This window comes from Planococcus citri, chromosome 2 (genome assembly GCF_950023065.1).
Source record: "Planococcus citri chromosome 2, ihPlaCitr1.1, whole genome shotgun sequence".
NCBI lineage: Eukaryota > Metazoa > Arthropoda > Insecta > Hemiptera > Pseudococcidae > Planococcus > Planococcus citri.
Window position 1 is genome coordinate 83,129,926 of NC_088678.1, and position 25,645 is coordinate 83,155,570.

The following is a 25,645-nucleotide window of genomic DNA, read 5'->3' on the forward strand; positions in this document are numbered from 1 at the left end:
AATTTCTTTCCAACTTTGCTAATTTCTCAACTTTTCCCAACTCATCCCATTTTTCCCAAAAAATGCTCCAATTTTTCCTCAAACTTTTCTGTTTGGGGAGAGGGGGTGTCTGAGTCAGTTTGACCAATTTTACGCTACTTTCTGCAATTTTAACAAATTTTCATCCAATTTTGAAAATATTCAAATTTTCAATAATCTGACAAATAGATCGCTAATATGCGCCGAGTTCATCTACTTGTGGCTAATTTTTTCGATTTGATCTCCTCGAGCTTTTGCCTCTAATTTCTATTTCATCTACGTATTTGGTCAAAATCTGGTTTAACTTTCTGCTAGCTAGCGAATCGATTAAATACATTTAGAATAATTAGCCTCGTACTCATATATGTGACGGGTGTATCGAATTACAACGCTTTGCGAGTGCATAATTTTAATTAAGGTAGATACTTGGCGTCGTATGTAAACAAATGCGAATTGTGCAACCAGCGTATGGTACTTTCTCGTATTAAATATCGATCCTACGAACTTTCCTTACGTGTACTGTACGTCCTCAGACTGTGTAGCCAAATTGGCCGGCGAAGTTTCCCATACTCGAAAATCAGGCCACATATTCGTTTCAGTGTCGTCCAAAAAAAGGGTTAAAAACCCTTTAGTAGGTAGGTAGGTAGGTAACCTAAAGTTTTGATGAGCTGGTGTAGTACGTCGAGTCTTCATTTTCACGTACGTCGTACTCGTATTACAAAGTACCTGCAAATAAGCATCGGTAGCCGGTAGCATGTTGCGTAGAAAATGACGATCATTAACCGAAAGCATTTGATTAAAGCGTCGTAAATTTATATTCAACGACTGCTGGTAATTTTACGCCGACGTCGAATAAATGTAACCGAGTTTAATCGATGGTTAAGCCATTAAATGAGCGAATCAACAACTTGCATTATCCGTCCGCGACCCGCAGTCGTCTTACCCCATCACAGTTTGTAACGCTATTTACGGCGTTACTGTATGCAATTTATTTAACACGTTACGAAATCCCAACTCGGAGACGTATTTACGGCGCAATCATTATACTATTCGTTTGACGAAGCGCATTTATATTGCCTATATAAAGTACCTACCTACTACGTGGCGCGAGTAGACGAATACTCGACGTTTTCGCGTCATTTCTTTTATTTTATTCGAGGTATTTTTTTCGTTCGTTTGTATTTGAATGCAATCTATTCGTAACTAACTGTTGAATGTGTATTTTCATCGTTTGTTGTATCGTTATTTGAGAGCTTTTTTGTGATATTCTTCTTCATTTGGCTATTTATACGATGAGTGTAGTTGTAGTACAGTGCTTCTTTTTCATTGGCCTTTCAAGATCTGAGAAGAATCTGACGGATGAAAATTGAAAAATTTCATTATAGTAGGTATATTAGTCCGGCATATGACAATAGGAGTAATCGCACCCCCCCCCCCCCCCCGCCGATCCTCCGGGACAACTTTTTTCTTAAAGAGGACATCCTAAGGAACATTTTAAAGCAAACTTGCCCAAAAAAAAGTTGGTCTTACAAAATGGCGGCCATTTTGATTGATTGCGTTTCAACATAGAACATGCACAAAATTTTTCAAACTTTACAAAGGCAGATCGAAAGATCATGCAAAAATGTATCATTTGTCAAAATTTCAAGTGCTTAAGTGCGTTTTTCGATTTTTGGTGATTTTTTGAAAATCGAATTTAGGCCAAAAATGAGGAAAAAATCAAAATTTTACCAAATTGACCAAGAAAGCTGAAATTTGGGATATATCCTATTTTCGACATGCCAAATCGATTGGAAACGGTTTCAATCCGGGTTGAGCAGTTCTGGAGCCTCCAGCAGATTTTTGAAACTCGAAATTCCCACAAAATTCCATCAAATTGGAGTTGTAAAGCTGAAATTTATCCTAAAAACTAATTTCAATACGCTACGAAGTACTACAGGTGAAATTCAAGACGTTTTGGAGCCTCCAGCGACTTTTTGAAAATTCCCGAAGCCTCCAGCAGATTTTTGAAGCTTTAAATTTTCACAAAACTTCATCAAATGGTGATGGAAATCTGAAATTTACTCTACACTCCAATTTTAACACCCTCTGAAGACGACTTCAGATGAGTTCAAGTCATTTTAGGGCCTCCAGCGACTTTTTTGAAAATTACTGGAGCCTCCAGCAGATTTTTGAAACTAAATTTTTACAAAATTTCATCAAACTGAGGTGGAGAGTCGAAATTCATTCTTCAAACTAATTTCAATTCGCTAAGAAGTGGACTGCTGGTGGATTTCAAGTCGTTTTGGAGCCTCCAGCGACTTTTTGAAAGGTTGTATGACGTTTTTTTGAAAAATTGAAATTTCCCGAAAGTAGCTGGAAGCTTCAAAACCGTAATTTTGAAAAAAGTCGCTGGAGGCTATAAAATGACTTGAACCCACCTGAAGTCGTTTTCAGAGGGTGTTAAAATTGGAGTGTACAGTAAATTTCAGCTTTCCATCTCCATTTGATGAAATTTTGTGAAAATTTAAAGTTTCAAAAATCTGCTGGAGGCTTCAGGTATTTTCAAAAAGTCGCTGGAGGCTCCAAAACGACTTGAAATTCACCTGCAGTACTTCGTAGCGTATTGAAATTAGTTTTCAGAATGAATTTCAGCTTTACAACTCCAATTTGATGGAATTTCGTGGGAATTTTGAGTTTCAAAAATCTGCTGGAGGCTCCAGCAACTGCTCAAAACGGGTTTAAACCGTTTCCAATCGATTTTTGCACGTCGAAAATAGGGTATATCTTAAATTTCAGCTTTCTTGGTCAATTTGGTAAAATTTTGATTTTTTGGCCTAAATTCGATTTTCAAAAATTCACCAAAAATCGAAAAACGCACTTTAGCACTTGAAATTTTGATAGGTGATAAATTTTTGCATGATCTTTCGATCTATATTTGTAAAGTTTGAAAAATTTCGTGCAAGTCCTATGTTGAAACGGAAAATCCGCGATTTCGGCTGACCTGTCAATCAAAATGGCCGCCATTTTGTAAGTACGGCCAACCTTTTTTTGGGCAAGTTTGTTTCAAAATGTTCCTTAGGATGTCCCTTTTAAGAAAAAAGTTGTCCCGGAGGATCGGTGGGGGGGGGTGGAATTACTCCTATTGTCATATGCCGGACTATTATGGGAAGAAGTATAACTTCGTTAAGCAGATTTTTTTTTTTTAATACTCGTATTGAGGTTTACTCAAAATTATTTCATTTTGGAATTTGAAATTCGTCAGATTCGTCTCGGGTCTCAAGGAGTTGAAAAAACAACATCCGTAGCTTTTTCAAAAATTTTCAAAAATAAAAATGCTAGAGCACGTTTTGAGATTTTTGAACGCTCCTCGAATGTGATCAAAATATTGAAATTGGATGAAAATAGCGAAAATTGAAATTTTCAAGAATTAACATAGGCATAATAAGAGTCAGAATGTACCTATAACGTAGGCAGAATTCTAAAAAGGAACGTAATATTAAAATTTTCACAAAATAAATTGTCACTTTTAATTAGTTATAAGGACAGGCAACGTATCGTGGCATATGCAAACTTCCACTTCGTACGTATAGTCGAATGTGTGCCTGACTGCCCGTCACACCTGCTTCGAATTTTACAAAACATATAGCGTGTTAACGTACTCGTAAGTATAAATATTTCTTGGTACTTTGTTACAGATTCGTTTAGTAGTAAAGTTGGCTGTGAACATGAAAAAGTTAATTTCGAATGCGAACCGAATACCAGACTGGCGATATATTCGGCGAGTTACGGTCGCACTCAGTATCAAAGTGTTCAGTGTCCTCAACCGCAAGGAGTGGCCGAAGAAAGTAAGCGCGTTCGTTGGCGAATTTGCGAAAACTGTAAAGTAAATTAGATTAATTCTGCGAAGAATGAGAGCGCTATAGAGGATTGCTGCGGGAGCAGGGTGGTGGTGTGGCGAACACGATTGTGTGTAGTGATTGGCGATTGCGAATGGCGCTAATTTAAATGCTACTCTGGTATCGCTGTCAGCGAACGGTGCAGCGGTAGCGCAGCAGTACTGAGTAGTGAAACGTTAAAACTTTTGTTTCAGCTTGTTTGCTAAGTTATGCGACTGAAATCGTAATAGAACACTGTCACGGAAAAAGGAACTGTACTTTGGTCGCAGATTCCAAAACGTTTACCAATCCTTGCAAAGAAAAGTCCAGAGTGTACCTGAAGGTGGTTTATGCGTGTGGTACGTAATCCATTTATTTATTTATGTTTTTTTAAAAAAAACTTTTAAGTACTTTTTGAGCCTACTGCAAATGTAGTGATTTAACATGAATTCTAAAATATTCATCTACCCGCCTTCTTGAAAGAAGTCCTCGCAAGAAAGGTATCCCAAGTGACAGAAAAATCTTGAATAGGTGCAAAGAAGATTCAAAAAAGCGTCCTAAAATTTTTTTTGGTTCGAAAACGAAAAAAATAAACGTCATCTCCATAATATCATAAATTAATGTATTCTGCATAATTTACATGTTTTACAATTATATTCTACTTTATGTAGGTATTTTAAATCATATTCTACAGGGTGCACAAAAATATCGAGTACCCCTAAGAAAGTTTTTAATTTAAGAAATGTAAGTAGGTGCATAAACGTTGATTTAAACAAGTTCTTTAGTTTTTCTCTAGCTTAGCTATTTTACGGTCCAGTTTACTATACAGCCAATTTATTAATTCGGATCGCATAATGCATCTCATTTCGGTGTTGGGAATAGTGAGTTCGACAGAAAGGTCGGATGGCCTATTTAGATTTAGTTTGGGATTTAAATATCCCAGAAATACGAGTAATGTGTAAATTGTTTCTGTATTCTGAGCATCGTGGAAATCAATTCTCACTTTCAATTTATGTTCGAATATTTCCGTAGTCTTGTTGGGAAAAATTTGAAGTATTTCGAAATACACTGGTCTTCTTCGAGAACAAAACCATCACTCGACTGATCATAGTCCGTCGACTGCCAGTAATTATCGATTCTATTCTTCTGTGAATGCTAAAAACGATGTGTTGATCCATTTTCGATAATTTGAAATGATTTTATTGCGTTTTAAACTGTTTTTAAAGCGCAATAAAATCATTTCAAAATATTAAAAATGGATTGACATACCGTTTTCAGCATTCGCATAAATGCATCGATTTCGTATTTATGATTCCTGAACAGCTTCAAAATCGTATATTGAAACATTTCTATTAATTCAAAAATCAGAATATGTTATCCCTCGAACATACTGCATGCCACGTTGAATGACAGGCCAGTTTCCCATTGTCGTTTTTATAAAGACTCCATCTTCGCTGATTTTTAACGGTTGTAAATATCGCAATTGACCCGGATTAATAGAGACGTTTCTATCCACAAACAAAGGCGGGTCAAGTCTGTTTTCAGGTGGTAGAATTTTCCATTATGCATCCGTTTCGATGCTTAAAAAAGTAGCCAGCATATCCTTATCCATGTTGACTGATTTACCCCATATTCGCGCTCTTGTGATCACCACTGTGTCGTGTGCAGTTCGTTAGAATTCTCTAATAAATAAACTTTTGTCCACAAAGTAATATTGAGATAAGACGGGCGGATGAAAAACTTTTTGTAGCCTATTACAGGCGATAGAAGGTGTATAATATGTTGTACTAGGTTCGAATTCTGAGGAGATGTGGGTGGTGGAGGAGACGACGATATGGTGAGACAAAATGACCTGTGGTAATGTGCGCGTGATTCGCATTTCGGTGGATGATTTTTGGTGTCTTGGTGTGAGTACATACATATAAGATGTTGAACAAAATATAGATATCTTTAGGTGGTGATCATTATCCTTAAAAGCTAAACTACGAGTATGAGTATTTACCGAGATTCCGGTTTTAGCTGTGGCTTCTTCAACAATTGGAAAACCATCTGATTTGAATACCTATAGATCTAGAGAATATTCGCGTAAGATCAGGTCCAATTTGCACAGACTTATTCGAATTAATGAAGTAGTTACACTCGGGCAAAATTTATCGCTCTTCTTATCCAAATATCTTATGAAAATCAATTAAATAGGTACCTATCTCGTAATCTAGTTTCGAGGAATGAAATTAATCAAACTCCACTTCCTTCATTTTCATTAATCGTGCAATATCTATTCTGTGATGAAAAATTTAATATTAAAATGTACTCCAAGCGTACTTATCTACACGTAATGATCTACATGCTTGGATTTTTTAGTGCCGGTTTTATGAAGAGAGGGGGTGGGGGGGAGGGATTTGACTAAAAATATTTTAGGACTTCCTAAATAAAATACAAATTTCAGATATTCTACGGGCTCAGCCTAGTTTTCAAGGGAGGGAGCTAAAAGCGCCATGAGAGTTCATTTTACTCAAAAAGAGACTTTTTTTAAAGAGATAGCTTAATAGAACTTGAAATTTTATTTTAAAAATTTTACAGTGAATTTGTATTTTTTCAAATTTTTTGAAAATCAAGAGGTCCGCCGCAGCTTGAGTTTTTTGAAAATACAAAAAAAAAATGAAAATTTTGGAAGCGTAAGTTTTCATATTCGATGAAACACTATTTTTCAGCGATTTTTAGCCAAATTTTTGTAAAAAATGATGGCTATTGCGGTAGGCCCAACTTTGGATAAAAAGGTCAGGGATGAAAAATTTTGATAGTTCTCGACGTTTTGAGCTCAAACTAGACGATTCCCGGTGTGTCAGTTTTTATATATATATATATTTATTTATATATAAGTTTCAGCACGACCTTGATTTTTACATTTTATGACCTGGAACCTGTTCTAATTGATCAAATGAGGTCAAACTTGGGAAATGAGGTTCATTTAGGACCTAGAATAGACCCCCGAAGTTTCAAGGGTCATAGTTGAAAATTACAGAAAGGTCATTTTTTTGGAGGGGCATAATATGACCCCAAATGAATGAAAATGGTCCAAATTCATACCATTGGTCAGTATCCCTATTGTGATCAACATATCCAAATTTCAGCTTCCTAGGTCATCCCCACTCCATTTTAGTTGGGAAAAACCACATTTTACCCCTATTTTTGACCCCCTCACCCCTAAAATTGAGCTAGGGGGTCCAAATTCTCAGCATACAATAAGAGGGTGCCCCTTGAATGCTTTTTGCAGGATTCAACCTTCCAACCCCATTTGACCCCTCTCCAGGGTCAAAAAAGTGGATTTTTGCGTGTTTTTTCACGTTTAGCCAGACCTACAGCCCCTCCAAATTGACCTAGAGGGTCCAAATTTTCAAAGTACATTGGGAGGGTGTACCCGAAGTGCCTTTTGCCGGTTTCAACCTTCCAACCCCATTTGACCCCTCTCCAGGGTCAATAAAGTGGATTTTTTCATCGATTTTACGTGTTTTTTGAAAATTTTGACTTTTAGCCAAGCCTACAGCCCCTCCAAATTGACCTAAAGGGTCCAAATTCTCACAGTACATTGGGAGGATGTACCTGAAGTGCCTTTTGCAGGTTTCAACCTTCCAACCCCCTTTTTACAGAAAGGTTATTTTTTCGGGGGGGCATAATATGACCCCAAATGAATGAAAAGGGTCCAAATTCATACCATTGGTCAGTACCCCTATTGTGATCAACATATCCAAATTTCAGCTTCCTAGGTCATCCCCACTCCATTTTAGTTGGGAAAAACCACATTTTACCCCTATTTTTGACCCCCTCACCCTTAAGATTGAGCTAGGGGGTCCACATTCTCAGCATACAATAAGAGGGTGCCCCTTGAATGCTTTTTGCAGGATTCAACCTTCCAACCCCATTTGACCCCTCTCCAGGGTCAAAAAAGTGGATTTCTGTGTGTTTTTTCACGTTTAGCCAGAACTACAGCCCCTCCAAATTGACCTAGAGGGTCCAAATTTTCACAGTACATTGGGAGGGTGTACCCGAAGTGCCTTTTGCAGGTTTCAACCTTCCAACCCCATTTGACCCCCCTCCAGGGTCAAAAAAGTGGATTTTTTTCATCGATTTTACCCGTTTTTTGAAAATTTTGACCTTTAGCCAAGCCTACAGCCCCTCCAAATTGACCTAGAGGGTCCGAATTTTCACAGTACATTGGGAGGATGTATCGGAAGTGCCTTTTGCAGGTTTCAACCTTCCAACCCCATTTGACCTCTTTCTAGGGTCAAATGTGTTTTTTTGACGTTTAGGAAAGCCTATAGCCCCTCCAAATTGACCTAGATGGCTCAAATTTTCACAGTACAGTTGGAGGATGTACCCGAAGTGCCTTTTGCAGGCTTCAACCTTCCAACCCCATTTGACCTCTTTCTAGGGTCAAATGTGTTTTTTTGACATTTAGGAAAGCCTATAGCCCCTCCAAATTGACCTAGATGGCTCAAATTTCCACAGTACAGTTGGAGGATGTACCCGAAGTGCCTTTTGCCAGTTTCAACCTTCCACCCCCATTTGACCTGTTTCAGGGTCAAGACAGGCTTGTTACCACATTATTTAAAGGAGGAAGAAGAGAGTTGGGCGAAGCCCGAGGGGGGTGCAGGGGGGACAGGGTCCCCCCGCTAACACAAGAAAGAAATCGCGGAAGGAGTGATTTGGGCGAAGCCCATGGGGGGTGTAGGGGGGACAACGTCCCCCCAAACGCAGGCGAAGCACAGGAGCGAAGCGAGGGTGCGAGTAGCTCAAGAGAAGCGCAGAACACGAAAAAAAGACAGTGGCAGGAGGTAATTGGGCGAAGCCCAAGGGGGGTGCGGGGGGGACTTTGTCCCCCCGCTAACATAAGAAAGAAATCGCGGAAGGAGTGATTTTAGCGAAGCCCATGGGGGGTGTTGTCCCCCCAAATGCATGCGAAGCACAGGAGCGAAGCGAGGGTGCGAGTAGTTCAAGCGAAGCGCAGAACACGAAAAAAAGACATCAGCAGGAGGTAGTTGGGCGAAGCCCAAGGGGGGTGTAGGGGGGACAACGTCCCCCCAAATACAGGCGAAGCACAGGAGCGAAGCGAGGGTGCGAGTAGTTCAAGAGCCCTCAATGTTTCTTGCACAAAAATTTGGCTCTTACGTAGCGGCAGACTGCTACGACTTTTTTTTTTTGTGGAAAATAGAATTATTTTTTGGCAGTTTTGGCTGAAAAGCAGGATTCCTTTTAGCAATTTTGACAAAAAATAAGATCATTTTTCGGTAAATTGGGGATAGGGTGGGGGAGGAACAGCACTTCTTCATAGACAGCCATAAGGCAAAAATCATTACTATTTGGATGTTTTGACCTACAATCTGGAATACCTTGGTAGATAATTTTTTTGCAAAAATTTGAACTTGATGACGATTTTGGAAACAATGGGACTTTTGACCATTTCGGCAAAACAGAGGACTTCTTTGGCAGTTTTGACCAAAATTGAAATTTTTCAACAAGTTTGACAGAATAGCCCAGTTAACTTTTTGACGATTTTTCCAAAAAATGTAACTTCAATATTTTTTGTAACTTCGGAAAAGATTGAGACCATTGAAAATTTTCGTAAAAGTTGATATTTTTGATAATTTTGACAGAAGACTTGGCCCTTGACCGTTTGGGAAATTTTAGCGAGAAATAGAACTGTTCATGGTCAATTTTTTCAAAAAATAGGACTTTTACTCGGCAGTTTTAGATGAAAAAATTAACACGTCTTAGACAGCTTATGCAAAAATTATTAAAAGCAATTGTTGCATAAAAAAATCAAATAACATCTAGACGATACCTACACAATGTTCCTTTTTTCTTCACCTCCAACAAGGCTAAATGATTTGTTTGTTGGTCAGATTTGGTGTAGAAGAAACAAAAAAAAAAAAAAAAAAAAAAAAAAAATGATATAAAATCATCTCGCAGGAATTTAGGGGTTCTCAAAACGTCAATTTGAAAGAAAGAAATCTCAATTGAAAAAAGACTCGAGTTTGCGTTTTTGATTCCTGATTCGTATCTATACGTAAACACAATGTTTCTTACTCGACTGACGTCAATGTTAAGTGCAAATTTTAAAAAGTTCAATAAAATAATAGAAAGCCATTTTTGAACATTTGATAATTTTTTTTATATTCCGGCGTATGGCAATAGGAGTAATTGCACGCCCCCCCGCCGATCCTCCGGGACAACCTTTTTTCTTAAAGGGAACACCCTAAGGAACATTTGAAAGCAAACTTGCCAAAAAAAAAAGTTGGCCTTACTTACAAAATGGCGGCCATTTTGATTGACAGGTCAACCGAAATCGCAGATTTTGCATTTTAACATAGGACTTGCACGAACTTTTTCAAACTTTACAGAGATAGATCGAAAGATCATGCAAAAATTTATCACCTGTCAAAATTTCAAGTGCTAAAGTGCGTTTTTAGATTTTTGGTGAATTTTTGAAAATCGAATTCAGGCCAAAAATGAGGGGTAAAATCAACATTTTACCAAATTGACCAAGAAGGCTGAAATTTGGGATATACCCTATTTTCGACATGCCAAATCGATTGGAAACGGTTTCAACCCGTTTTGAGCAGTTCTGGAGCCTCCAGCAGATTTCTGAAACTCAAAATTCCCACAAAATTCGATCCATCAAATTGGAGTTGTAAAGCTGACATTTATTCTAAAAACTAATTTCAATACGCTACGAAATACTGCAAGTAAATTTCAAGTCGTTTTGGAGCCTCCAGCGACTTTTTTGAAAATTACTGGAGCCTCCGGTAGATTTTTGAAACTTGAAATTTCCCCAAAATTTCATCAAACTGAGATGGAGAGTCCAAATTCATTCTGCAAACTAATTTCAATACGCTACGAAGTTGACTGGTGGTGGATTTCAAGTCGTTTTGGAGCCTCCAACGACTTTTTGAAAGGTTATATGGCGTTTTTTTGGAAAATTGAAATTTCCTAAAAGTAGCTGGAAACTTCAAAACCATTTGAAACTACCATGTAGTCTGCGAAGTAAATTTCAGCTAGCCAACTCCATTTCATAAATTAATGTTGCGGGAATTTCAAGTTTCAAAAATCTACTGTAGGTAGAGATGTGTAGTCTGAAAAGTGAAAAGTACTTTTCTTTCAATGCAAAATTGAAAAGAAAAGTTCCTAATTTTCATTTCACTTTTCAGTTTTCACTAAAAAAAAATGAGTGACCAATCAATTTACTCACCAGAGAACACTGACCTCATCGATGAAGTCAATTATCAAGTTTCACTCTATCCACTCCTCCACCATGGGTGCTGAATTGCATTTTGATATTTTTCACAGCATTTTTTTCAAAACAGAAAAACCCAAAAATGTTAAAGGCTCTAGAAAGGCTCAAAACTACCATTTTTTGATTAAATAGGTGAAAAAATATGATTTTGTTTTTTTGTGTATTTTAGATAAGCAAAAAATACATCAATTTGAAGCTTTTACAGAGAGTTTTAAAATGAGACTCACACGATTTACTTTTCACTTTTCACAACTTTTCACACTTTTCAATGAACTTTTCACTTTTCATTTCACCAAAATTACTTTTCTGAAAAGTGCACATCTCTAACTGGAGGCTCCAGTAATTTTCAAAAAAAGTCGCTGGAGGCCCTAAAATTACTTGAACCCACCTGAAGTCGTCTTCAGAGAGTGTTAAAATTGGAGTGTAGGCCTAGAGTAAATTTCAGCTTTTCATCATTTGATGAAATTTTGTGAAAAGTTAAAGTTTCAAAAATCTGTTGGAGCCTCCAGAAATGCTCAAAACGAGTTGAAACCGTTTCCTATCGATTTGGCATGTCGAAAATAGGGCATATCCCAAATTTCAGCTTTCTTGGTCAATTTGGTAAAATTTTGATTTTTTTCTCTCATTTTTGGCCTAAATTCGATTTTCAAAAATTCACCAAAAATCTAAAAACGCACTTTAGCATTTGAAATTTTGACAGGTGATAAATTTTTGCATGATCTTTCGATCTACCTTTGTAAAGTTTGAAAAAGTTCGTGCAAGTCCTATGTTAAAACGCAAAATCTGCGATTTCGGCTGACCTGTCAATCAAAATGGCCGCCATTTTGTAAGTAAGGCCAACTTTTTTTTTGTCAAGTTTGCTTTAAAATGTTCCTTAGGATGTCCCCTTTAAGAAAAAAGTTAACCCGGAGGATCGGCGGGGGGGGTGCAATTACTCCTATTGTCATATGCCGGACTATAACGTCAGAAAAAAATTAAGACTATTGAAAATTTTCGCAAAATTTGAAATAATAATCTTAACAGAAAACTTGACCTTTTAGCAAATTTTAGCGAGAAACAGGACTCTCCATGGACAATTTTTTCCAAAAATAGGGACTTTTACTCGGCAGTTTTAGATGAAAAATGGTTTCGCGAATCTATGTAAGTACTCGTATATGTATGTATATTAAGAAGGAAACCTATACATACATCGAGGTTCAGTTTCTGCTACTTTGATAGATCTCTTCATTACTGTTGTACGTACAGAATTAACATGTATCTACTGGTAGAAAATGATTACCTATATTTACAAAGTCGCAGGGTCTATGTTTTTTGAGTGTAGGCTCGAAAAACATTCTGGGTTGAATTGATAATGTTGCAAAATCGAAGAAATGTTGCCATTGTCAATGGATAAACACTGAGGGCGACTGGTGTGATTGGCGCTTGTGTCTCACACAGAAGTATATAAACGTCCTTCCGAATGTTTTTGAACCAATACCAAGGTGTAGAATATACAGCAAAGGATAAATCTGATGTCTGTGTGAATGTAAAATAATACATATAAGTTGATGAGGCATTAGTAGTGCCATTGTGTTGCTATTGATCGATGGAAATTTACCATTTGTTCAAGCGTAGCTCCCACCCAACAGATCAATGTATACTTCTTGAATAGTTGAGATGAAGACACAGAGTTCTCTCACTCTCACCATTAAGGGAGTGCCCGGCTAGTGTATGTCCATGTCCATATCCATGTGAACGACAAGAAATCAATTATTTAATCAAAGAATTAATTGATTAGATACAATGTTTACAGATTTCTAAATTAAATTTACGTAAATTTCAAAACTTACCGACACGAGAACCAAAACATGGGTAACTTCAACATACAATATAACTGGAAGTATGATACCAGCGGTGGCTTCTAAATAGCCTCGAAAAATTGAAACGAATCTGTAATAATGGGCAGTTTTCTTAGTACTACTGATAAATGGTTACCTGAATGGTATAATTGGTATAGGTATATGAAAGGGAATCACCTTTTGAGATTGTTTATATCTTGTATACATTTTTTCAAGACATTCTCGAACTTCGGTTCCATACTTTTGTAATTATCGATATTTATAACAACATTTTTGCTTAATGAATTCAATTCGTTGATAATGCGTTGAGTCTCATTATGACAAACAGCGATCCAAGGTATTGGCAAAAATCGACTAGCTGCGTAAATAATAAAAAAACAGGTTCCCTGCCAAACGCTCGCAATGGTAATCGATGAATAAAAACCCAGAGACGCGTAGTGTTCAAGCCCAGAAAAAGGTATCATGTAATACATATATGTAATTATATACTTTTTCTTCCTCATAAAATAATATCATGTCCAGCATCGTAATTAAAAGGTACGGTATAAGTGGTATCAAAAGTGCCGCTGCAGCATTCGTCACTACTTGTTTTACATCGATTTCGTTTTCAAATTTGCTCGTTTTTTTCATCAGTATTCGATCAGCTGCCAGAATCATTCGTTCTATTTCATTTCTGTATGAGTATATGATTGCCGGTTTCACAAGTAATTCATTTGCAGCAATAACGGTTGCAAATCCGGTGTAAATGAGTAGCAGAAGGTCCCCAGTCTGTCTGCCGTAGATTAGGTATGATATTACAGAAAATGCGATTTGTATAAATGTCGAGTAAACGCTACAGAACCACACTAATTTTGTTTTCTTGTGTATTTTATCAGTATAATATACGTTACCCGCCACGCAGTAAATTGAATAAAGCTGATTAGCTAAGGTCGTCTGGAACCCGAACATATTCTCTTTCCCGAGTGCTTGGAGCACTATTTTTTTAACATCTCTTATAACTTCCATGATAAGAGAAAATTTTCAATAACAATTGCTGTATGTGTGAATGTAGGTAGATGTACTACTTATAATGTTCTATTCAAAAACTGAGAAACTAAGCAACGACTGGCGATCAACTCCGAACTGATATCACAATAAAATGTGCATAATATAATGTTTACTAGTACTTACTTACCAAGAGTCTGTATGTTGAAGTGTATACAATCAGCGATGTTCAATTATGCACTAACAAGCGAGTAGGTACATACATATAATATAGGTATATATTTTTGAAATAATTTATTAGGGAACCTATATATTGCCTACTTGCAACTAATGAGACTGCAGGGGTGTTTAGTTATGCACTATCGACTGTGTAGCTAATAGGTACCTACCTATACCCATATATATATATATATATAGGTATTAGTATCCAGACATGTCAACTATTCAATGGGTTAATTTTACTATACAAGTGGACTGACCAACTTCTCAACTATAGTTGACAAGTCATGGGTTAATTTTACTATACAAGTCAACTATGAGTTTTCGGAAACTTCCACCAGAGGGCGCATGGCTTAGAAATCAAGGCGCGAGGACGAACGCAGGGTCTACAGTCAATTTGTAGTGAGTAGAATGTGATGTGCTGGTGGAGATGTATGCAAATACATCGATCCTGAGTGTACACGACAACAAATTTGACTTGAAATTTTTCAGTATTTTATTGGCCTATGGAAAATTTAGAAACATCAAAAATTTTTATGCTGTTTAAGCTTTCTTTTGGTGTCTTAACTTTCTCAAAATTCAAATTACTTCAACTCCATTTTCAAAAATTTTCTTCAAAATTTAGCCTAAAAATCTGATTATTTTTTTCAAAACATAGATTTTTTTAATATTAGACTGAATCTGCAAATAAAATTTCAATAAGTGATTTAGAACAGAAATTATACCAATTTTAAACTTTTGTTCACTTTTCTGCATATATGCCAAGCATAGTTGACATGTCTGGTCGCTAGCAAATATATATATATATTTTTGAAATAATTTATTAGGAAACCTACATATTGCCTACTTACAACTAATGAGACTGCAGGACAACTTTGTTAAAATTATACATACACCTTGTTCGCTTCATTAAATAATTCATCTAGGATATTCTTTCAGGGTCATTCCATGTCAATTCGATCAACGTTTTTGAGTCATGTCTTTTGATTTCGCTCAAATTTTTTTTACAATATCTACCCACCCAGTAGATAAGAAACCCGCAATCCGTTTGATCCCAGCCCCGCGGGCTTCCATTATTTTCACATTGTCTCGAGGTACTCAACTTCGGCAGCGCATTCCTCCAAAACTATGATACTTTGATCAAAACTGATTTCACGGTTCGAAAGGGTATTGAATTTTAAACTATTTAAGCATTTTGAAATTTTCAAAATTTGGTTTAACTTTCAAATTGAAAGTTCAAACTTCAAAATGGCGCTGTAAGTGGGAGCTACCATTTAAAATTCTGAAAAAATATCCATAGATGTAGCTTTTGATGCTTTTTCGAAATATTCAAGTTTCGAGGTGGGATCCCTTGATAGAGGGGGTGCATCCCCACCCGCAATTTGAGGCAAAACTTTCGAAAAAAAATCTGGGGCATGTGATTTATCGAATTGTATGTTTTTGGTAACGCTGAACACAAATATGACGTTAGATTTTTGATTCGACCCCATCCACGGCCCCCAGCACCTCCCTAAGGGGGTAACCTAAAAAAAAAATGGTTTAAATCGTGTGACACATGAAAAAGTATGTTTTCGATATCGCTGAACACGAATATGGCCGTAGTTTTTCAAATTGACCTCACCCATGGCTCCCAGAACCTCCCCCAATTGGTAAAAGTCCAAAAAATTGGCTGGAGGCTGGAGATGGGGTCCAACCAAAAATCTGACGTCATATTCGCGTTCAGCGTCACCAAAAACATGCTATTTGATGTGTCGCACGAAAAAAAAAACTATTTTGAACTTTTGCCCCATTTGGGGGGTGGTGGGGGCCGTGGATGGGATCGAATCAAAAATCTAACGTCATATTCGTATTCAGCTTTACCAAAATCATACAATTCAATATATCACATGCCCCAGATTTTTTTCGAAAGTTTTGCCCCAAATTGGGGGTGGGGGTGCACCCCCTCCATTGAGAGGTCCCCATCTCGAAACTTGAATATTTCGAAAAACATCAAAAGTTACATCTTATGGAAATTTTTTCAGAATTTTAAATGGTAGCTCCCACTTACAGGACCATTTTGAAATTTTCAAAATGCTTAAAAAGTTCAAAATTCAATACCCTTTCGAACCTCCACATCAACTTTAATGAAAGGTTCTAACTCAAAATGTTTTCCAAACATTGAAATAGTTCCTCTTCAAGATTTCATTTTTCAAAGTTGTATTATGCTAAATGAAGGTAGGATACCAGATCTTTAAAATGAGGTGCTATTTATTCCTCACAATTAATTATAAGATGATAAAAATAATGAATCAAGTTTTTTAAAAAAAGAAAATCACTCTCCTGTAAAATTTCACTTTTTTGAGATGTGACCTTATTACTCCCGAGGTGCGATACTTATAATCTATGTAGGCTATTTTGAAAATTATTGATTTTCAATTGCCATAGGGTCATTCTATGCTAAATCGGCGGATTTTTTCTCGAGGGTTCTTCGATATTTTTCAAAATCAGATAATGTTTAGAGGTCATCAAACGATGACAACATGACGCAAACTGGACATTTTTTCGATTTTTTTAAATTTCAGTTGCAAATTGCTCCGGTTGTAGGTAGCCCTACGTGTTATAGAATTTTGAACTTTTTTTCAAATTGTAGTACGTTGAGAGGGTAATCGACGAATGATGTCAAAATCAAATCAGTGTTGCTATTTTCAAAAACCTAAAAAAAATCGATTTAAAAATATAGGTAAGTAGGTATAATTTAAATATATGGGTAACCACGATGTCCACGAGTAAAAATTCTCAGTTTTAGTCCTTTTCATGTAAAATAATACATACACATATACCTATCAAAAAATTGGACTGGCATTTAGTTTCATTTTCAAGAAAAAAAATTTACACCCCCTCCCCCTCCCCTATTTGTCAACGAATTGACGAAAATGCCATTTTTCGTGCTACATATAATTTTAAGAGTGAAACACATTGAAAGAATTCCGCTCCGTTTTAAACAAAAGCAGGAACCTAAAACATTAATACTTTTGCACTTTTTAAATATGTATTCCACCAATATGTAGACGGACATGTGAAAAAAAAGACCGACTTTTCTCTAAATAAAAATATTTTACGAACAAATTGATTCGCTTTTTTTGAAATACTTGTACAACAATAATTCATCTGTTTCCAATCGAATAGAATCATTTACGAACGATTGGCCATTGAACAAATTGATTGATTTCTAGGCGAATCATTCGCGAACGAATTGATTCGTATAAGTGACTTGTTCGCGAACGAATCGATTCGTTTACTCAATTTTTGATGAATCATTCGCGAACGAATTGATTCATATAAGTGACTCGTTCGCGAACGAATCGATTCATTTACTCAATTTTTGATGAATCATGCGCGAACGAATTCATATAAGTGACTCGTTCGCGAACAAATCGATTCGTATAGGTGACTCGTTCGTGAACGAATTGATTCATTTACTCAATTTTTGATGAATCATTCGCGAACAAATTGAATAATTTTTAGTGAATCATTCGCAAACGAATTGATTCGTTCAAGTGACTCGTTCGCGAGCGAATCTATTCATTCACTAACTTTTTGGTGAATCATTCACGAACGAATTGAATTATTTTTTGTGAATTATTCGCGATCGAATTGATTCATAAATAATGAATCATTGACGAACGAATCGATTCATATGATTAATTTTTGGTAAATCATTCACGAACAAATTTATCAATTGTTAGTAATAATCATTCGCGAACAAATATTGTTGAATGAATTACTCGCGAATGACTCGATTTAAGATTGAATTATTTTTCGTGAATCATTCGCGAACGACTCGATTTATTCAATTTATTTTTGGTGAATTGTTCAATTATTAATTTGTGGTTAATTATTCGCGAATAAATCGAGTAATTATCGAGTCCAAAATTGATCCGCGTACATTTATTTGAAATAAGAAAATCGATAAATTCCAATATTTTCTGTCAAAAATCAACGTGCAAAAATTAAAAATCGTTCAAAAAATTGAAAAAAAAATTGTGTGCAAGGGGTACGATGTGAACCTTGTACTTCCACACAGCAAGCTAGTTTCTTCGCCACAAGGCTACCGCTGTACCTTACCAAAATGTATTTTTAAAAGACATGTTGCTAAAATATTTAATATAAGAAAATCGATAAATTTTCATTTCTGTTTTCGTGAAATTGATCGATAAACGTATCGTTTAAACGTCCATCGTATCATTAAAATTATCCTTGAATTTTTGCTCGAACTCGAATTTCAAAAATTCATCCGCGAATATTCGAATTTTGAAATAATACAAAAATCGATATTTTAAAATAATAATGCAAACTATGAAAAACAACTAAAAATTTCTTAATTTAGAGGCAATGCAAGCTTAGAAATTATTCTGAAATTTTGTAATTTGGAATGATATGAAAACACTGAAAAACAATTATTATTTAGAAGCAACGAGAGTTTTGAAAATGATTATTTCTCATCAGTGTGACATGGTTGAGTCACTTATGCACTACCTACCTATGTAATGTAATAGCGGTTGTAGCTGTTGAAAGGCAGCTAGCTACGCACACTTTACAGCTAAGCTATGCTTAGCTTTCTAGTTAAACATGATCTTTTCCTGATTACCATTGTGGAAATCGTTATGGCCCACGTGGGCACATATGGGCTGCGTTTCAGCAGTGCAACTGATGATATACCTTTACCTAGTATTGACATTTTACAATGTTATATTTAAGCATAGGATATGAAAAATAGAGAAAAGTACAAGTAGTTATCAGCTAATTGCTAATTGCAAGAGAGTTTTTTGCATTTTTTAAATTGATTTACGATTTGTAAGTATATTAGTAGAGGAGAAGGTACAATTATGGACCCAGGTACAAATATGGACCCCCCCCCCCCAATGGTTTAGTGTACAACTACTAGCGCTACGGTCATGCTGAGTACTAAAAATTATACTAGTAGTGCAGTATCGATGATCCAAGTACTTATTTCAGATCCATGCATACTTGGGTGCCTCTCATCAGCAATTGTTTTTTTTTGCGCATTTTTTTCTTCCCAATGGAAAATTTTACAAGTTTTTCATTCGGTAATTCATCAACTTCAAAAAATAAAGTTTGGAAAAAAAATTATTAGCGAAGTAAGTAGCTTACAATGAGTACTTTCAAAATATACTTTCATATTTGTCTTTACTTCAACTGATTTTCATGATTTTTTTCATTTTTTATAAACTGAGCCATAGTACAGTCATTTTAAATTTTTTATTCGGACTAAATCCTACAAAAGGTTTTTTTGCGGGATACTGTAGTGGAAGGGGTCCTATTTAACATACTAAAAGTCCCACCCCGTACCCCGCGTGCGTCGCGTGCTAGAGCGTGAAAAGTGTCCCGCCGCGGCGTTTTTTGCGATTTTCTCGCGAGGGTTTGATTTTACGTCGAAAATGGCTTTATTTTTGTGTTCTACGTCAAATTTCCGATCTATTGATATATCAACTGCCCTTCTACCCCCAAGGGGGGTGGGACCAGAACCATTCAAATGAGAGGGGTTTTCTAAAAAAAACAAAAAAGCTATCGGCGCATATGGGGGATGAAATGGTCCCGGAGAGTGTTCGAGTTGATACCAGCATGGAAGGTGGGTACCATCGAGAAACTTCCGCGTGAAAAATTTCAGATCCACGCCCCCTCCCCTTTTTGGGGAGCCCCCCTTTTCTGAAATTTCAATAACACTTTTCTCAGCCCCATTTCAACCGATTTTGAAAATTTTTCAGTATGTTATGTATATCCTTAGTAAGTATCCCCACAACAATTTTCAACCCCCTCCCCTCATATTTACCCCTCAAAATGGCGTTTTTTTATATTTTTTATGCCTATTAACAATCAATATTGCGAGGTAAAATTTTGGAAACACGTTTTTTGGATGTATTTTCGGCCCCCAAACATCATATACTGTTTTAGAAATTTTTGCTTTGGTGCGCCGGGGTGAAAAATTAGATGAATGTGTTTTAGGGGGGTAGGGGGTGAAATGGGAATTTTGAAAAAAATAACTATTAACGAGTAGGGTATCGTTTTCATATGATTCGATACCGCTGAGAACGAATATGACTTCAGATTTTCTGCTGCACTCACCTAGCTCTCTCCACAGCCCTCAGCCCGACCTCAATTTTCACTATCTCTTGAAAAACGTCATCCAGACATGGAAATGACGAAATAAAAACGCAAATATGCATCATGTTGAGTGCAGCTATGTACCATGGAATAAGAAAATGAATGTGCACCGCGATAGAAACTGCCATATAAAAATTACGATTTTTGGGAGTTTAAATTGCGTTTTTTTCAAAAACATGATAAGAACCATTCTTATAGGAAATTATATGAGAACATTTTTTGAATAACAACTTTGTCGAAAAACGCGATATTTCGCGAGATAATCAAAATATGAAAATGACTTTATTTCCAAAATAATGAAAATTGAGGGGGGCTGAGGGGCTCTGGAGGGGGCTAGGTGAGTGTAGCAGAAAATCTGAAGTCATATTCGTTCTCAGCGGTATCGAATCATATGAAAACGACACCCTACTCGTTAATAGTTATTTTTTTCAAAATTCCCATTTCACCCCCTACCCCCCTAAAACACATTCATCTAATTTTTCACCCCGGCGCACCAAAGCAAAAATTTCTAAAACAGTATATGATGTTTGGGGGCCGAAAATACATCCAAAAAACGTGTTTCCAAAATTTTACCTCGCAATATTGATTGTTAATAGGCATAAAAAATATAAAAAAACGCCATTTTGAGGGGTAAATATGAGGGGAGGGGGTTGAAAATTGTTGTGGGGATACTTACTAAGGATATACATAACATACTGAAAAATTTTCAAAATCGGTTGAAATGGGGCTGAGAAAAGTGTTATTGAAATTTCAGAAAAGGGGGGCTCCCCAAAAAGGGGAGGGGGCGTGGATCTGAAATTTTTCACGCGGAAGTTTCTCGATGGTACCCACCTTCCATGCTGGTATCAACTCGAACACTCTCCGGGACCATTTCATCCCCCATATGCGCCGATAGCTTTTTTGTTTTTTTTAGAAAACCCCTCTCATTTGAATGGTTCTGGTCCCACCCCCCTTGGGGGTAGAAGGGCAGTTGATATATCAATAGATCGGAAATTTGACGTAGAACACAAAAATAAAGCCATTTTCGACGTAAAATCAAACCCTCGCGAGAAAATCGCAAAAAACGCCGCGGCGGGACACTTTTCACGCTCTAGCACGCGACGCACGCGGGGTACGGGGTGGGACTTTTAGTATGTTAAATAGGACCCCTTCCACTACAGTATCCCGCAAAAAAACCTTTTGTAGGATTTAGTCCGAATAAATCTTCCCATATCATCTAAAATTCCTGTACTACCAATTTTTTGCATGGGTATAAATATGGACCCCTAAATTTTTTTTCTATCTAATTTTGATTCAATGGTTTTTAGAATACCGAGAAAAGAAGACAAGTCTAAAGCATCGAAAAACATCTTTAAATAAATTGTTGTACAATTTTCTGAAATTTTTATTCATTTTTTGAGGGGGTCTTATTTGTACCACTTTATGTTACTTTTCTAAATTTCAAATTTCTCCGTGAGTTTTCAACAAAAAAAATGTTTTTTTTTTTACACAATATAGGTACTAGAGTCTTTGGCCTTTTGAATGGTATATTCGAAAAAAAATTGATAATTTTTTCTACCCTTTAAAGCCAAAAAGCTAGAGGGGGTCCATATTTGTACCTTCTCCTCTACAAAAACCAAAAATTTCTTTTTTACAAGAAAATTTTCGAAATTTCCGCGAATCGCAGTATTTTGTCATGAACTAACCCAACGAGGGCGAATTTCGCCATTTCCAGCAATTCTGGAGCCTCCAGCGCGATTTTTCAATTTCTCCAGGCGCTCCAGAAAAGCTGGAAATGGGGAAATTCACCCTCGGGGGCTTGATTAATGACGAAATAGAGCGATTCGCGCATTTTTCGATAATTTTCTCGCCAACGAGAAATTTTTGATTTTTGGATACTTTTATTTTGAAAAAAAGCTGGTCAAAAAACCACTCATGAGGTGTTCGCTCCAGAATCGGCTCAAATGTGAATAAATTCGTTGAACAGGTCGAGTATAACACACAACTCAATTTTTAGCTGCCCAACATCGTAGTCACACTTTCTGGAGCAAATTCAAAATTCTGGAGAAATTGAAAAGTAGCGCTGGAGGCTCCAGAATGGCTGGAAATGGCGAAATTTGGATTGGGGGGTTAATATTAGTTTTAGAACTTACTTTGAACATTTTTACTGATCAAGTACGTACTTTTTTTAAAAAAAAGCATAAATCACCAAAAAATAGTCATTTTGGATTTTTCAAAAATTCTCCAAAAATCGAACAATGAACTTGGGCAGTGGGCAGTGGGCAGTGGGCAGCTGAAAATTTGGATTTGGGGGTTTTAGAACATGCTCTTTCCAAAAATCGCGGTCCCGTTCAAATCCGAGGCGGACACCTCAAGAGGTTCCCTTGTAAGTACATAATTGCCTTCCTGAAAAAAGTACTCGCTAGAAAGCTATCCTAAGTGACATGAAAAATCTTAAATCAATGCAAAGAAGATTCAAAAGAGCTTCCTAAAATATTCTGCTGTGCAAAAATTCAATTTCTGAATTTTATTTTTTGAATTTTCAACCTTTCTGGAATCTTTATTTCAAAACGTAATATAGGTACAATTATTTTTCAAATCCTTGGAGCAATAATTTGGGTCTAGTGGAATCTACAATTTTATTCCTCTGTGTTTTGAAATGATTGTGGAAGTTGTAATTTATCAGGAGAGAAAATGATCATATCTGATTCGAGTCTGAATTGATCCCATCCGATCAAAACCTCAAATCTGATCATGTGATTTTTTCAGGGGAAAGTATCAGATCTAAATGAGGCCAGGTCAAATCTGTACATTCCTGGATATCGAATTTAATTCTACTTTATGAAAGGTATTATTCTACATGATATTCTACAGGGTGCACAAAAATATCGAGTACCCCTCAGAAAGTTTTTTATTTAAGGAATATAAGTATACCTATACATTACATACGTTGATTTCAACTAACTTTAATTCCGTTACCCCTCCTTACTCTGCCAAACTACGAATTCACGGTTAATTTCATTTCTTTTTTCTATCGTGTAAGTGAATCCTATTTGTTTCGAATGAAATGAAATACCAATTTTAACGATGGTGTCAACGTGATCCATACTTTTGAGCTTTACATCATATCGTTTATCGTATATTTGTTTAAGGGCTTCGGCAGCGGATTCCGAAAGTAATTCCGACTTTGTAGCTTTCTTTAATTCCCATATCACGCCTGTGCGGTGAACTGCAGCTTTTGGGATACAAATTAGACCTATGTTGGTTCTTCCTTCCTCAACCGTTGGCTTATCTTCGATGTAATGGGTTTCTGGTTGAAAGCTGATAAGAGCGATGAGGTACCAATGGTAATAAAGTTCCGATCCGTGTTCGGCAGTTTTTCGAGAAAAATATGAGGTGCTGAGCTCGGTAAAATTTACAAGATCTGATTCGAATTTATTCATTTTTAACGCTAAAATATCATGGAAATCTGGCCCGTGTGCGGAGTAATCAATTTTACGGTCCAGTTTACCATACAGCCAATTTATTAACTCGGATTTCATAATGCATCTCACTTCGGTGTTGGGAATAGTGAGTTCGACGGAAGGGTCGGATGGCCAATTTAGATTTGGTTTGGCATTTAAATATCCGAGAAATACGAGTAAAGTATAAATTGTTTCGGTATTCCGAGCGTCGTGGAAATCAATTCTTACTTTCAATCTATGTTGGAATATTTCCGTAGTCGAGTTGGGAAAAATTTGAAGTATTTCGAAATACTGGTCTTCTTCGAGAACAAACCCATCACTCAATTTATCATAGCCCGTCGACAGCCAGTAATTATCGATTCTATTCTCCTCCAAACATCTCATAATCGTATAAGGGTTGTACATCAGGTGATCGCCATAAGTGTAACCATTGTACCATAATTTGATGTCGTTGAAATCCAAAGTATTAGGAATATTTTCATGGTAAAGTTTTGCCTCCGATTCCGTAAAACCATAATACTCGCTGAACCTCGTGTTGAAAACAGAGTAAAGCGATGCATCAGGGATGAGCGATGGAATTTCGATGTCGTATACTCCAGTGAGCAATGCCTTTGCGCAGAATGGATTATCCTTAAGACTGTGCAAAAGGAATTCATCGTATAAGTCTTCAAACTTTTTATACTCCTCGGTATAACCACCAAGGATTTTGAAAGCATGTGCCAGCGGTGTGTCAAATTCGTCTAACAAAATTATCACTGGTTTTCCAAAATGCTCGTGTAGAATTTCGCTTAAGGTGCCTAAGCTAGTTGTCAAGTGATATTCTGAAATATCGGTGTGTTTGGTCATATAATGTTCTACCATAGCTCTACGTTCAGTATAGAACTTGCCGTTTTCAACATTCACGTACGCATAAATTTGGTACTGATGATTCTCAAACAGCTCCCAAATCTTAGTGTGAAACATTTCTATCAATTCGGAGTACGTTCTCCCTCGAACAGTCATGCTAAGTTGAATGACTGGCCAGTTTCCCATGGTCGTTTTTACAAAGACTTCATCTTCGCTGATTTTTAATGGTTGTAAATACCGCCATTGACCCGGATTAATAGAGTAGTTTCCACCCACAAACAAAAGCGGGTTAAGTCTGTTTTCAGGTGGTACAATTTTTCCTTCTGCATCCGTTTCGATTCTTAAAAAAGTAGCCAGCATATCCATGTTGAGTGATTTTCCCCATCTTCGTGCTCTTGTGATCACCACTGTGGCGTGCGTAGTAAGCCAAAATTCCTTGATAAATAAACTTTTGTCCACAAAGTAATGTTGCGTTAAGCGGGCATATGAAAAACTTTTCGTAGTACGGGGGATAGGAGGTGAATATGTTGTACTAGGTTCCAATTCTGAGGAGATGTGGATGATGAAGGAGACGACGATAAGGTGAGACAAAATAACCTGCGGTAACGTGCGAGTGATCCGCATTTCGGATGGTAATTTTTGGTGTCTTGGTGTCAGTATTAGATGGGATGAAGAACAAAATGTAGATATCTTTAGGTTATGATCATTATCCTTTTAAAAGTTTTAAAAGCTAAAGTACCGAAAGTACGACTATTTACCGAGATTGCACGTCTTGGCTTTGGCTTCTTTAACAATGTGAGGTGCTGCACAGGAAAACCATTTGATTTGAGCAGATCTAGAGAATATCCGCGTAAGATCACGTTCAATTTGCACAGACTGATTCGAATAGACACGATCGAATTAATGAAGTACGTACATACATAGTTATACTCGGGCAACATTTATCGCTCTTCTTATCCAAATATCTTATGAAAATCAATTAAATGG

General features: G+C 36.7%; 2 protein-coding genes across 3 annotated transcripts in view; one reads left to right on the plus strand and one right to left on the minus strand.

Moving 5' to 3' along the window:
• The window catches only part of LOC135838077 (protein eva-1 homolog C), a 537,512-nt gene that overhangs the window by 496,644 nt on the left and 15,223 nt on the right, over positions 1-25,645 (plus strand). For both annotated transcript variants that reach the window (XM_065353629.1, XM_065353627.1), the window contains 2 exons: positions 3,696-3,845; positions 4,091-4,234. In XM_065353629.1, the coding sequence (XP_065209701.1) occupies positions 3,696-3,845; positions 4,091-4,234 (294 nt within the window). The remainder of the gene's footprint in view (positions 1-3,695; positions 3,846-4,090; positions 4,235-25,645) is intronic.
• Positions 23,225-25,608, minus strand: LOC135838072 (uncharacterized). The gene has a single exon (XM_065353610.1). It carries the CDS (start codon positions 25,280-25,282, stop codon positions 23,324-23,326), a length of 1,959 nt encoding a protein of 652 aa, XP_065209682.1. The 5' UTR covers positions 25,283-25,608; the 3' UTR covers positions 23,225-23,323.

What these genes read in the sequence shown, in the direction of transcription:
- LOC135838072 (XM_065353610.1), bottom strand. Translation starts at nt 25,282, where the DNA reads ATGCGGATCACTCGCACGTTACCGCAGGTTATTTTGTCTCACCTTATC.